This window comes from Sorex fumeus, unplaced genomic scaffold (genome assembly GCF_029834395.1).
Source record: "Sorex fumeus unplaced genomic scaffold, SorFum_2.1 ptg000072l, whole genome shotgun sequence".
Lineage (NCBI taxonomy): Eukaryota > Metazoa > Chordata > Mammalia > Eulipotyphla > Soricidae > Sorex > Sorex fumeus.
The window spans coordinates 47,107,446-47,120,560 of NW_026606129.1; the positions used below are offsets into that span (position 1 = coordinate 47,107,446).

A 13,115-nucleotide genomic window follows, 5' to 3' on the forward strand; every position below is an offset into this window, starting at 1 on the left:
AGGATAGGGGAGCAGGCGGGACTGGTGCTGAGTGTTCTCCATCTCTTGAGGCGAGGCCCTGCCCTCGGATACAGGAAGAAAAGGGGGAACTGTTTTCTGGGGAATATCTGCTGAGCACACAGGATGTGTAAAGTTGAACTTAGAGTTTTACAGGTCTTCTCTGGGACCTGAAAACCTCTCATGGGTGTCTCTCTGAATGGAAAGGTGCTGAACAGGAACCTTATAAACTGCTGCCGTCTATGACGATCGCGCAGAGGAAGTCTCTGCAGACAGCATTCTCGGTTCCTCCAGAAACCCAGAGGCCAACTATGTCTCTGCGCCCTTTTTCTGTTTGTAGAGAAGACCCTGGGATTTGAGGGGTAAAACGGGGCATTTTCTCATGGTTAAAACCAAATGATGACAGCTAGTCCAAACTGCAGAAAGAAACGGACTCCTTCTCTGGCCACGCTCTGGCATAGAGTAGGTTAAACTAATTGAAGGGTCTGTTTCTGCCAAGACACATTAGTCCGGGGCCGGGATGTGTTCCACAAGCCAGATTGCCAAGTGGACTTTGGAAGCTCAGCCGGATGTTCTTCCAATGTTGGCAGCTTTCTGCAGATTGAAAGGGGCCCTTAAGGTTAGTGAAACCCCATGGGGAAGGCGGAAGCTGAAAGCTGAGCTTTCAGGGGCGAGCTGGAAGAGCACGCAGTCCTCTCCTGACCTTGGCAGCGTGGTGGACACCATGCGTGGGCTTAGGAGAAGAAGCCAGAGCCAGAGCATCTTACCCAGTGGCCTCTCACTCCACTGACGACCTTTCGCACTTCTGAGTCCCTTTCTGTGACCAGCGGAGGCCTCTGCGCTGGGTGTTCTCCGTGGAGAGGCCCCAGGACTGCTTCGTCCCTTCCCCACAAATCCGTTTTTTGGTGCAGACCCGCTGGTGTCAGTTCTGCCCTGCACTTGTGTCGAGTTTCAGAGCACCTGAGACCACAGACGTGATTCTCATGGTGTCACCGGAAGGTCCTTTCAACGGAACATTGTAGAAGAAGCCAGACCCTCCTTAGCTCAAACCCGAGCTTCTGAAAATTCAGATTGCACCAGATGAGAATGCTCTCTGCTGGACCTTCGCCCCAGAGACAGGAGATCTGGATGCTTTTTATTTTCATTTTTCTTTCTTTCTTTTTGGGCCATACCCAACAGTGCTAGGTATGTTGTGTGGGTGGGGCACCTGGTGACAGGGATGGAATCCAGTAATCCTAGTCCATTGCACCGTCCCCCCTGACCCCAGAATTTGCATTTTAAGCAAGTTCCCAGGTGTTGCTGACGCAGCATGTCCAGGGGCCAGACTTTGAGACCCTCGGACTTTTTAGGAGAAACGTTTTGATTCTGCCGAGAGGTGGGGACTGACTTCTGTAGCTCCCCGAACTTACCAAGGATATTCTTGTCCCTCCTCCTCCTCTTCCTTGTCTCGACTCCATCCTGGTTCCAGCAGTTCCAAGTGCCACATCCAGGTCAAATGACTCGGAGAGGAAGGAGCTTATGGGGCTTTCCCCTGATTGTGTTTAAAACAACGCCGGGGCTTTGCTTACCCTTGGATTTGAGAGGATCAGGGCTGAGTCTGGATGATCAGGCCGTTAAAGCTGCTTAGAAGCTCCCCCCAACCCTGGGAGTGGGGGACTTAAAGGCTTTTTTGCACCCCACATCTCACATATTCTGTCTTGACTGTGTGAAATCCCCTTTCATGTTTCTGTGACATGCTCCCTTTTAAACCTGCGCGGGGTCTTCTCCTGACTCTGCTCTCCCCATTTCCTGAGAAGCCCACTGTTTATTGCATCCGGATTCCCTCCTGGATGTCTCAGAGGCCCAGCAGAGGACCGTGGTCCAGAGAAGGCAGCTGCTCCTGTGTGTTCTCCGCCAGCCCTGCTCAGCTCCGGCCTCTCTTCCTTCTTTCCCACAGATCTTGCAGGCCCTGGGGAAGTCCTACCACCCCGGCTGCTTCCGCTGTGTCATCTGTAACGAGTGTTTGGATGGGGTGCCCTTCACCGTGGACTCCGAGAACAAGATCTACTGTGTCCGGGACTACCACAAGTAAGGAGGCAGCCCTGGGACTGGGGCTTCGTGGAGGGGGAGGGGCTACCAACAGCCATCCACAGCCCAGCAGCAGCACATAATTGGCTTGGGGAGGGGCATCACGGGGCCTGGGGAGGGCTGCTCAGAGGAGCCGGAGGAAGAGTTACGTTTGTGGGAAAACCGAACATCAGATCCCAGACTGGGCCCCAGGAGGAATCAGCGAGGCCCTGTAGGTGGGGACTCGGGGCCCCCTCCCCTCAGTGCAGGCTCTGGGCGGGGGGCTGTGTGTGGAGTGGGGGCTGGCTGTGTGTGGGCTGTGGGCTGTGGGCTGTGGACTGTGGATGTGGTTTGCATACAGGCTTTGGACTGTGTGGGCTGTGGGTGCAGGTCACTCACCTCTCTCTGCTTCTCCTCGCAGGGTGCTGGCTCCCAAGTGTGCAGCCTGTGGCCTCCCCATCCTTCCCCCAGAGGTGAGAGGTCATTCACAGGATTCCTGCCCTGCCCTTACACCTTTGTAGACACTGTCCTGGCACCTCAACTCCAAGATACACCATGTTCTCCCCACAAAGCCCCTTGGCACACGTGGTTCTGCCCAGGGCTCTCATGCCCAGTGTGACCCACAATCAGGTCACTAACTCCTAGACTAGGAAGTGAGCGATGGGGTGGGAATTGGGGTGGGAGCGATGTAGTACAGCAGGTAGGGCCCTAGCCTTGCATGCAGCAGACCTGGGTTCAGTTCCCCAGCAACACATACGATCCCCTAAGAGCCTGCCAGGAATGATCCTTGAGTGCCGATTCAGGAGTCGTAAGCCCCGAGCAATGCTGGGTGTGGCCCAGAAACAAACAAAAAAATCAGAAAGTGAGCAGAACGCTCGTCCATGGTAGAGCACCTGCCTTTCCATGTATGGGACTAGGCGAGATCCCCCAGCATTGCCAAAAACAAATAAACGGAAAGTGCCCACCTTGGTGCTTTGTTCAGTGCTTGGGACTTGAACCAGAAGGGAGGGGCTCCCTGTCCCTTCCATTCTCCTCCTCTTAGCTAGACGTGGCTTTTTTTACAAGCATTGCTCACCTCCCACCCATGCCCTTCTCCCGAGACCCTGACCCCACGCAGGCCTGGGGAGCCTCTGAGCTCCCTCACCCCTCGTTCTTGCTTCCCTTCTCCGCAGGGCTCGGATGAGACCATTCGCGTGGTGTCCATGGACCGAGACTTCCACGTGGACTGCTACCACTGCGAGGTAGGCCTCCCCCGCGGCCCCAGAGGAGACGCCTCTGAGACAGTGCGCGGGATCTGGGGTAGCCATGGAGGAAACGGGGAAATCCTGATTTGGGGAGCTTGGCGAGGAGACCAGAGTTTGAGGCATGGAAGCCATCCCTGTTTTCTCCGTGCTCGTAACTGTCCAGTTTTGACTCGGACACAGCTGCTCACCATGCGTGCTGGGTGGTGGAGGGGAGCCTTTGGGGGGGGGGGTCCCTATTGTCAGGCTAGTATGCTGGGTGGGGTCTGGTCATTCTCCCCCTGCTGCTGGCAGACCCTTTCTCTGCCAGGAGCCCCTTTCTCAGAAGCTGAACCCTAGAGGTCATGAGAGAGGGTCCTCTGGAACTCAGCCATGCTGCTGGTGTGTGTGTGGGGGGGGGGGGGGGAAGGTTGGAGAGCCCCTCTGTCCCTTCTCTCGCCTGTGCCTGCCCTGAGGCTGAGGACCCCCATAGTTCTCAGCCACCTCGCCCTGTGAAGAGAGCAAGCGTAGTAGGAGATTCTTCCAGAATGAAGTGGAGTCCCAGGCAGACTGAGATTAGATTGACTCTGTGAGATGGGTTGATGGGGGTGGGGCTGTGGTTCAGTGCCTCTCCCAGCCTTGATGCAGGTGGGGGGCTCTTGGCAGTGGCCCCCAGTTGACTTGGAAAGAAGCAGACACTTTGCCTGTCAGGCCCTCACACACTGAGGGGCTGTGATGCCCAGTGCGGTTGAGCGGGCCTCAAGTTCGGGTCCCACATGGGTTTTTGTTCTGGTGGCCGTGTTATCAAAGTCAAAAGAAACAGTAGGATTAAAAATTTTTTTTTATTTCCTTTTAAATCCAACCCCACATATCCAAAATGTTACTTTAACAGGGAGTTAAAGGTTTTTTTTTCTTTTTTGGGTCAATCTGGTGATGCACAGGGGTTACTCCTGGCTCTGCACTTAGGAATTACTCCTGGCGTTGCTCAGGGTATCATATGGGATGCTGGGAACTGAACCTGGGTTGGCCGCATGCAAAACAAACGCCCTACCCGCTGTGCTATCGCTCCAGCCCTAGATTTTTTTTTTTTCCAGTGCGATCTTGCATTCTTTGGGGGAGTCCCATGCTTGGAAATCTGGTGTGTGGTTTCACATCTCAGTTCTGGGGGGCCCTGTGAGGGCTGGGCAGTGAGCTTAGAGGTAGGGGGGCTCAGGCTCAGGGCAGGAGTGGGCCTTACTGCCCACAGGGGTGCACAAGGTGCCCTCTGTCTGTCCTGACGTTGGTCTGGGTTGTCTGTCCTGTCTCACCGCAGGACTGTGGTCTCGAGCTCAACGATGAGGATGGTCATCGATGCTACCCACTGGAAGATCACCTCTTCTGTCACTCTTGTCATGTCAAGAGGCTGGAGAAAGGGCCCCCACCCACAGCCCCAGCCCAGCACCGCTTTTAGCTCGGCCTTCTCCCAGACCTCATGGGGGATGGGAAGCCGGACTGTGGGGGGCGCAAGAGGAGCCTGCCCATTAATTTGAGTGACCCTGGGCGTGGAGAGAGGAGAGGCGGGCAGCAGGAGAGGGTTCGGTGCCTCTGACCTGGTTAGATCCTTGGTTGGCATATCAGCCCCATGCCTTTCTCTCCTCCACCACGCCTCCCTCGGATTACTCAGGAAGACGCCCCCCCAGCAAGTAGGTGGCACGTGACAGGCAGTTGCTTCAGGGGTGATCTGCTCGTCCTTTCTGGAAACTGCTCCCACTTAAGAGGGAGAAAGGTGGCCTGAGTGCTTTCACCATATCCTCTGAAGAGCAGCAGCTGCGGACAGGACACGTCTATCCTTGGTCTCCCCTCTGAGCACAGGCCCACGTCTACGCCCCATGATCTGAGACATCCTTCTAATGTAGCCCCAAGGCTGCTTGATTGCAGGAGTGTTCTCTCTGTGCTTTGGAATCTGAGAGGAATTCACTAACTGGTAAAGCAGGGCTGAGTTCTGACCTGCAGGAGACCAGAGCTTCCTCCTTGTACCCTGACGTTATCCTCTGATGCTCCTTCCAGCCTCTGCTCACCGAAAGGCCGCTGGCTGGGGGCCTGACAGAGACTCACCCCAGGTTAGCCTAGAGTGCTCTGGGGCAGCAACCTGGTGCAGGCACCAGGCTTTTTTTTTTTTTGGTGTGTGTGTGTGTGTGTGTGTGTGTGTGTGTGTGTGTGTGTGTGTTGGTGATGGTGGTCACTACCGGAGCTCTTCAGAGTCTGTGACTTTGGAGTCCTCCTCCTGAGGCGAGTCATGGGACCCTGTGTGGGGACATTCCACACACCTATGTTCACTGACTTCTTCACAATGAGCTTCTGGCTACAGCCCAAGAGCTTGCCCCTTGCAAAGGGGAAAGAGTGTGTGTGTGTATGTGAGATCTCCTTACTGGCATGGAGGGCATGCCTCAGGATAAGTTATTCTATTCATGTCACAGGTTTCTCTCTTGTCCAGCTCTTGGCACAGGCACTGTGTTTGAAGAAAACCAGTATAAGGTACATTGCTTTCTTCTGGGTTTTCTTTGCCCTCCTTCTTCTTGGAAAAAAATAAAATGGTTTCCTCCACTTTCAGTCTCTCTCTCTCTCACACACACACACACACACACACACACACACACACACACACACACAAATACCTCACAGACAAGAGTGTCACCAAATGGCAAGTTGAGGCAAAGTGCAGCCACCATGCTGTAAACATACAGTCCTTGGTGTGTTTGGGGTCTCTGGCTTCGCCTCGGCCAGACCCAGAGGCTCAGAGCTCTGGAACCCTCACTGAAAGTCTGCTGGGATTAAGGCCAGCTGACCCTGGGTGCCTTTGCCATATGCATTTCATCACACTTAGCAAGGGCTTAGAGAGGGCCACACGCTGACTGGCTCTCAGCTCCCCCTCAGCACAAAACTTGACCTCTGTATCCTTTTGAGATCAGAGTCCTCCCACTCCTTTCCAGAAGCAGGCCTGTAAGAAGAGATCGGCCACCATTCAGCCGATGGGCAGGACTCCTGGGGCTTTGTCTCAGAGCGGAGGTTCGGAGCCAGTGCACCAGTGCCCACTGGGCTCGCGGCCTGGCACCAAGTCTCTGCTTCCTCCCCACATACCCGGTGAAAGGCCAGCCTGGCCAGGCCTCAGCCGGTGCCAGTGGAGCCAAAGGCACAGGAGTCTCCCTGACTTTCCACAGCAGCCAGCTCTGTTCCCAGACCGCGTTTGGACTTGGTAGCAGTTGCCTGGAAGGAGCACACCTGTGGCGCCATGGGTTACCTTTTCCTTTGTGATGAAACTCACCCTATTGTGTTATGAAACTCATCCCACTGTTACATCAGCCAGGGTTATGGGCTTTCATCTGGCTCTTTATGAATGGGGAAGTCACCTGAGAACCCAAGAACGCAGAGGGCTGTGCGCGTACGCCCTGGGCTGAGTGTTCTGCCTCATCTGTGGCAAGGTTGGCAGGCACAGGAAGCCAGGCAGGAGGTCTTCCCCTGTCTGCAGCCCGAGGATGATTCCCAACTTTGCCTTGTGGATACACCTTTGCTCACCTTTCAAGTGCAACTGAGGGAATGACCCAGAGCCACTGCCAGAGTAGTAGGGATTGGTTTGTGGGTTGAGCAATGAATGAATGAAAGTGTGTGATTCATTTTTCCAGTGAAAATTTCAAAGTGGCCTTGGATTAAGGTGATTCAGCAAAACGTTGCAAACATGGTATTTGTCCTGTTGAAGACGAACGTGAAGAGAATGGCCAAATGCCCAGAACTCCCAGCATCAGTTTCTGTTGTCAGAGGACTCTGCACCAGTTTTCTCTCCTCCCTGGACCCCTCACTCTCACAGAAGCCATCTGGTTCTTCTAAACGCCCTGTGACTTATTAGCCACATAGAGCTATAATGGGGTTGTGCTTGTAGGTACATAGAAAGCACAAGGCCAGGCTTAATCAATGTGTTTTAAAAGTCAGAGCAGGAAGGCTGGAGCAATAGCACAGCGGGTAGGGCGTTTGTCTTGCATGCGGCTGACCCAAGTTCGACTCCCAGCATCCCATATGGTCCCCTGAGCACTGCCAGGGGTAATTCCTGAGTGCAAAGCCAGGAGTAACCCCTGTGCATCGCTGGGTGTGACCCAAAAGGCAAAAAAAAAAAAGTCAGAGCAAGTAACTCTTCCTGACCTCCTTCAACATTTCCACGTTGAGTTAAAAAGAGAATTGTGATTTGACCCCCCAAAGCCGGTCTTCAGCTCTGTCTCTCACCTCCTTTTATACCTTTACTTTGGGCTATTCGGAAACTGCCTCCGTGGCCTGAGAAAAGGCAGCATGCCAGTCTGCCTTGCTCTCTCCCGTCTCCGTCTCCCTGCTCCCGTCTTCTGGGCACAGAATTGAAATCCCTTGTACATTCATTGAAAACTTCCTCCTGGTTCAGCCAGGGCCTGCCATTGTGACCTGGGAGGCTGGAGGGATAATCGGGTTCTGCCCACCTCCAGTTCCCGCTATCCCCTCTTCTCCACAACATTGAGTCACGCTTTAGACATGAAAAGCAACTGTTAGAAATCAAGACAGTCACTGTTGGGCCTGAAACAACGCTGGTGTGAACAGAAACAGGAGGCTTTTCTGTTTAGAGACTCACGTCCATAGGTTGCACCTCGGGCGCTGGGTGGTTGGAATCCGAGGCTGTGAATGTGGATCCAGGGACCCCCTCTCAGGGACGTGCACATCCATGGGCGTGGGTATGGAGAAGGCTGTGTGTGGTCCGGAAACCGTCCCCTGTGGAAAACCGGGGCATAGCGGTGGGGAGGGGCTGGGGGGGGTCCGAAGTTAGATGCAGGTTTCTTGTATGGGGTAGGTGACCCTCATTTCCTGTGTTGCCCAAGGATCAGCTGAACTAGGCTTTTGCCTCCTTGCAGCCCTTTCTCAGGTGCCATTTTCCAAATCCCTGAATGCAGCCGAGCCTTGGTGGGTGCTGGAACCCACAGAGTGTGTGAGGGTTGACCCTCCCCCTCCCCCGCTCACTGGGCGTTGATGCATTTGTTAAAGGCATCTGCCAGGAAACCAAATTCTTTCCTTGGTGCCAGAAATAACTCCTAGTTTTTCCATTTCCTATTTGAAATAATTTTTAAAAATAGAAATAAATGAGTCAAATATATTCGCTATCTATTGTTCTGAGCCAGAACTGGACAGATGTGAGAAATTTATATATGGTTTATGAAAATTTCACTGTTCAGGGAAATTATTTCCTTTGTATCTCATTTTAATAGAGTTATTCAAAAATTACTATAAATTTATTCAAAATGTAACAAAATTGCATTGATTTGTACACTATTATTAAAGTGCCCTCCGACTTGCTGTTTACCAGGTCTTCTTGTGTGTTTATGTGTATAGTGGTGCCTTTTGCTAACTGGACTAGATATTTTACAGCTCTAAATTCTTGTTTTGGGGTCACACCTGGGGGGGTGCTCAGGGCTTCCTTCTGGCTGTTCTCAGGGGACCATATGTAGTATCAAGGATTGAACCACAGTTGACCATGCTCAAGATATGCGCCTTAACCACTACAGTGTCTCTCCAGCCAGCTCTGGATTCTTCAAGGAATGCCATACATTTCAAAACTGTGAAGGGTGTCGGATTTTATCTTACTTGGAAGCTTCATAAGCTAGTATTCATGATTTCATGGATCCTGGCTGAAGCCAGAAGGCTCCTAGGCCAGAGACAGAGGATGTATCATGACAGCAATAGCAGTGACATTTGTCTTGAACAGTATTTATACTAGTTCCCCGAGCCCCATTTCTGACAGGTTCCACTGAAGAGAGCAGGTGAGAAGTGCCCTCTGGTAGGATGAATATGCCATGCATACAAAGAAAAATCAAGTGTGTGTATGTGTGTGTGTGTGTGTGTGTGTGTGTGTGAAACCAGGGCCTCACACACACCACATGTGCTCTACCCCTTTGTCTTTTATGGCAGGTGGTGGGTGGTGAACCTACCTGATTCTTGCTTGTGTGCATGTATATATGTCTGTGTGCATGTATGGGTACCTGAATCTTGCCCGAGTGTGTGTGTGTGTGTGTGTGTGTGTGTGTGTGTGTGTGTGTACCCAGAGCCTCACACATACCACATGTGCTCCTTCGACATTTCCAAGTTGAGATAAGACGAGAACCACGACCTGATTCCAGACCCCCAATGCCGGCCTTCAGCCCTGTCTCGCCTCCTTTTGTGCCTTTACTTTGGGTCGTTCGGAAACTGCCTCTGTGCCCTGAGAAAAGCCAGCATCCCAGTCTGCCCTGCTCTCCCTCACCTCCCTCTCCCTGCTCCCGGCTTCTGGGCAGACTTGAAATCCCTTGTACATCCACTGAAAACCTCCTGCTGGTTCATCTAGGGTCTGCCTTTGCCTAATACCTGGCCCTGGAATTTACGGGTGGTGAACCTACCTGAATTTTGCTTGAGACAGACACAATTTCTTTTGCTGCAGACCCTGTGCAATGCATACAAACTTCAGCAGAAAGTTCAGAACATCTACATACTGAGGCTGCCAGGCCAATGTTCCAGTGATCCAGGAAAGCTAAAGAGTGTGGATCTGCTGGTATTGATGTATAGGGATCACTGCTGGCAGAACTTGGGGGATCATATGAGCTGCTGGGGATGGAACTTTGGGTTGGTCATGTGCGAGGCAAGTACTCGATTTGTTGTACTCTCATTCTAGCTCCTGATCCAACACTTCTGGGACCAGAAATGGTTAAACATTTCAAGTCAAGGCTGTTCTAATGGAGGTGATAGAGAAGAATTCATTCCGTGCCCCCTTTTAAAAAATTTGCTTTGCTTTGCTTTTTGGGTCATACCCTGTGATGCTCGGGTCACTTCTGGCTCTCTGGCATTGGTTAGAGGACCATATGGGATGCTGGGGATTGAACCGGGGTTGGCTGTGCGCAAGGCAAATTCTCTACCTGGTGTACTATCGCTTTGACCCTCCTTGCCCTTTTTCAACAACTGTCGCTTTCCTTGGCTTATGGCTATATACGGACTTCTCTCATCGTCACACCTTGCTCTGCCACTCCTACATGAACCCTTGAGATTCATATAATGAATGAACCCTTTCTTACATGAGCCCTTGAGATTCATATAATGTTGGGTCGCCTGTTTCATGCCCACTTCATCACATCCACATTCCTTATATCTTGCAGGGTGGACTCATCACAGGTTTGCGTAATGGATGTGGACACCCTGGTGAGGTGGCAGTAGGGAGAGGCAGGGGCTGAGGCAGGAGACACAGCTTAGCCTCCTGAGTCCAGCACGCTTTCTGAGTAGAAACGGAACATCCCTAGAACAATTGGAGTGTTCTCAAGCACTGATAAAAAGTAGGACTCTGTAATTTCCCCGAGTTTAAAATAGAAATGCTTCATACATAAAAGGATAGGACCTTGGGCAGTGAGTATAAATAAATAGGAACGGACTGTACTCTGAGAGAAAAAGCTGTTTCAAAGATTTGGTCCAGGTGGAGAGCTGACAGCCTCAGATATGCTACCGTTCCAGCAGGAGCCCAGGGTTATGTGTCAGACCATGTCATTTGGTCACTCCCTCCATTTGGTCACTCAAATGTCCAACCAACTGACCTGAGTCCTTGTAGACGGGCCATGCAGTCAGGTATGGCCCATGGGACCAGGCCCACAGGTGGCCTGTGGAGGAAGGAAAGTGAGGGAACACCCCAAATGCTGGAGATTTGGCAGGAAGGCAAGGGATGGATGAAAGGTAGGTGCCGGGGAGCCGTGCTGAGAAGCCACTCTGCTGCGGAGTGGACATTAGAGTGGGCTGCGGGGCTGGGAGCTGGCTCAGAGGGCTGGAGTGCATTCTCTGCATTCTAGAGCTTTGGGTTCTGTTACTTGGAGTGGCCCAGAGGCCACGAGTTAGGAGTACCATCGGGCCATGGATACTTTTTGGATGTGGGCCAATGCGCTTCCCCCACTTTACATCCTCCACTCAAAATACAGACTGCAGAGAACATTCAGATAGTGCCAACAAGCCCACCTGAAGTTTGAACTGTTTCTATGGTGGGTCCCTTGCAAGATTTTGTAAAAGTGCCTAGTAACAATTATTTTACTATTTGGAAAAAGTTTGTTAATGCCCATTAAAAATGTGAAAAATGGTATTATCTATCCTTGATTGATTTTTTTTTTACCCTGTACATTGTTTTCCTTAGAATTGATTTTGGCTTGTTTGCACACGAACACCAGAAGAATATTTGTTTCTACCTGCGTTGGTGCTTTAGCCTCAGAGAGTTCACTCTGAACTCAAGTCTCTGAACTGAATGTTCACAAAGGCCCTGGCCTATATTCCACTGCTGGCAAAGAAAGGTGAACCTTTGTCTCCCTGGTCACAGAACATCCACTTGGTGCCATGTTCAGAAATTGGCACGGAGGAGGCTGTTCAGCAGAAAGCATTCTTTCTTTTCTTGGGATGGGGGGGGGGGGGGTGCTGGGGGGGAGGGGCCACATCTGGCCAGTAGTCAAGACCTACTCTTGGCTCTGTGCTCAGGGACCACTCTGGTGGTCTGATGGTGCCCACTATATGGGGTGCCCACTATGCCTGGTAAGCCGCGTGCAAAGCAAGAGCTCGACCCTACTCCAGCCTCAACATTCTTTTCTACAAATTTTATTAAAGTATTTCTTTTATTAAAGAACTGTGATTTACAGTTATTGACAATAACATTTTAGGTAGATAGTATTTCAACACCCATCCCACCAATGTCAACTTCCCTCCACCAGTGTTCCCATATTCCTTCCCCACCTCAACCCACACCCCAACCCACACCTCCTGCCTGTCAACTTGACAGGCACATTTACAAAGTTTCAGTGGTTAAAGGTTAGAATCTCATATTTTGCGTCTTGTCGAGTCTGTGTTTTGAATGTTTGGCTGTACCCCTCACCCATATCACCAGTATAACTGAAGCCCTGAGGCTTGTTCACCCATTACTTCCCATTTTATTCTGGCCCCTTGATTTCTTCTTTCTCTGTCCTTCTCCTCTCTAAACACCGGAGTTAAGGGTGATCTAAAAATGCCCCTTGGACTGCAGCACATTTCCTCACCCAGCATTCTTTTTTTAAAAATTTTTATTAGTGAGACATCATGAGATATAGTTGTAGACTTACATTTTTTTTTGTGTTTGGGTTTCAATTATACAATGATCAAATACCCATCCCTCCACCAGTGCCCATTTCCCACCACCACGGATCCCATTATCCCTCCCACCCCCCATCCCTCATCCCACCCTGCCTCTGTGGCAAGGCATTCCCTTTTGTTCTCTCTCTCTTACTGTCACCCAGCATTCTTTTTTAAAAGCCTTTATGACAGGCTTAAACCTAAAGGCTTATTTTATTAAAGGAAAGGCCGTGTCCAAGAACACAGAGTTGGAAAGAAGCATCACCATGACATAGAAACAAGGTTTTCTAATGACTAACAGCAGAGGAGAAAACGTGATGAGTATACATGATTGCTCTCCTTGCCTAGACCAGGAAGTGTCCTGAGTAGCTTCATACCCTTGGCATCCAGAAATTTATGGACAACTCAGAGCTCAATTGTCCAGACAAAATTCGAATACAAGTGGTACTTACTTGCTCAATGACCAGAAGCAAATTTATTTCCTTCATTTATAAAAATGGAAATAATAGCAGAATCTATCTTGAGGGATTGTTGTAGGAGTGTTTCTTAGTGCATGTAAAAAGCTCAGAACAGTTAACTACTTGTCTGAGTGACAGATTTTAAGATATAATTGAGGGTCAGAGAGATAGTAAAGGAGTTAAAGTGCTTATCTTGCCTGGGGCTGACTTTGGTTCCATCCCTGGCACCACATAGTCCCCAAGCATCACCAGGAGT

General features: G+C 51.0%; 1 protein-coding gene across 1 annotated transcript in view; it reads left to right on the forward strand.

The window, feature by feature from the left end:
- LIMD1 (LIM domain containing 1) overlaps positions 1–5,370 on the forward strand; it is a 53,295-nt gene extending 47,925 nt beyond the window's left edge. The window contains exons 5-8 of the mRNA XM_056129488.1: positions 1,934–2,064; positions 2,465–2,516; positions 3,216–3,284; positions 4,576–5,370. Of these exons, the coding sequence (XP_055985463.1) occupies positions 1,934–2,064; positions 2,465–2,516; positions 3,216–3,284; positions 4,576–4,713 (390 nt within the window). The 3' untranslated portion in view covers positions 4,714–5,370. The remainder of the gene's footprint in view (positions 1–1,933; positions 2,065–2,464; positions 2,517–3,215; positions 3,285–4,575) is intronic.
- Positions 5,371–13,115: the final 7,745 nt, after the last annotated feature.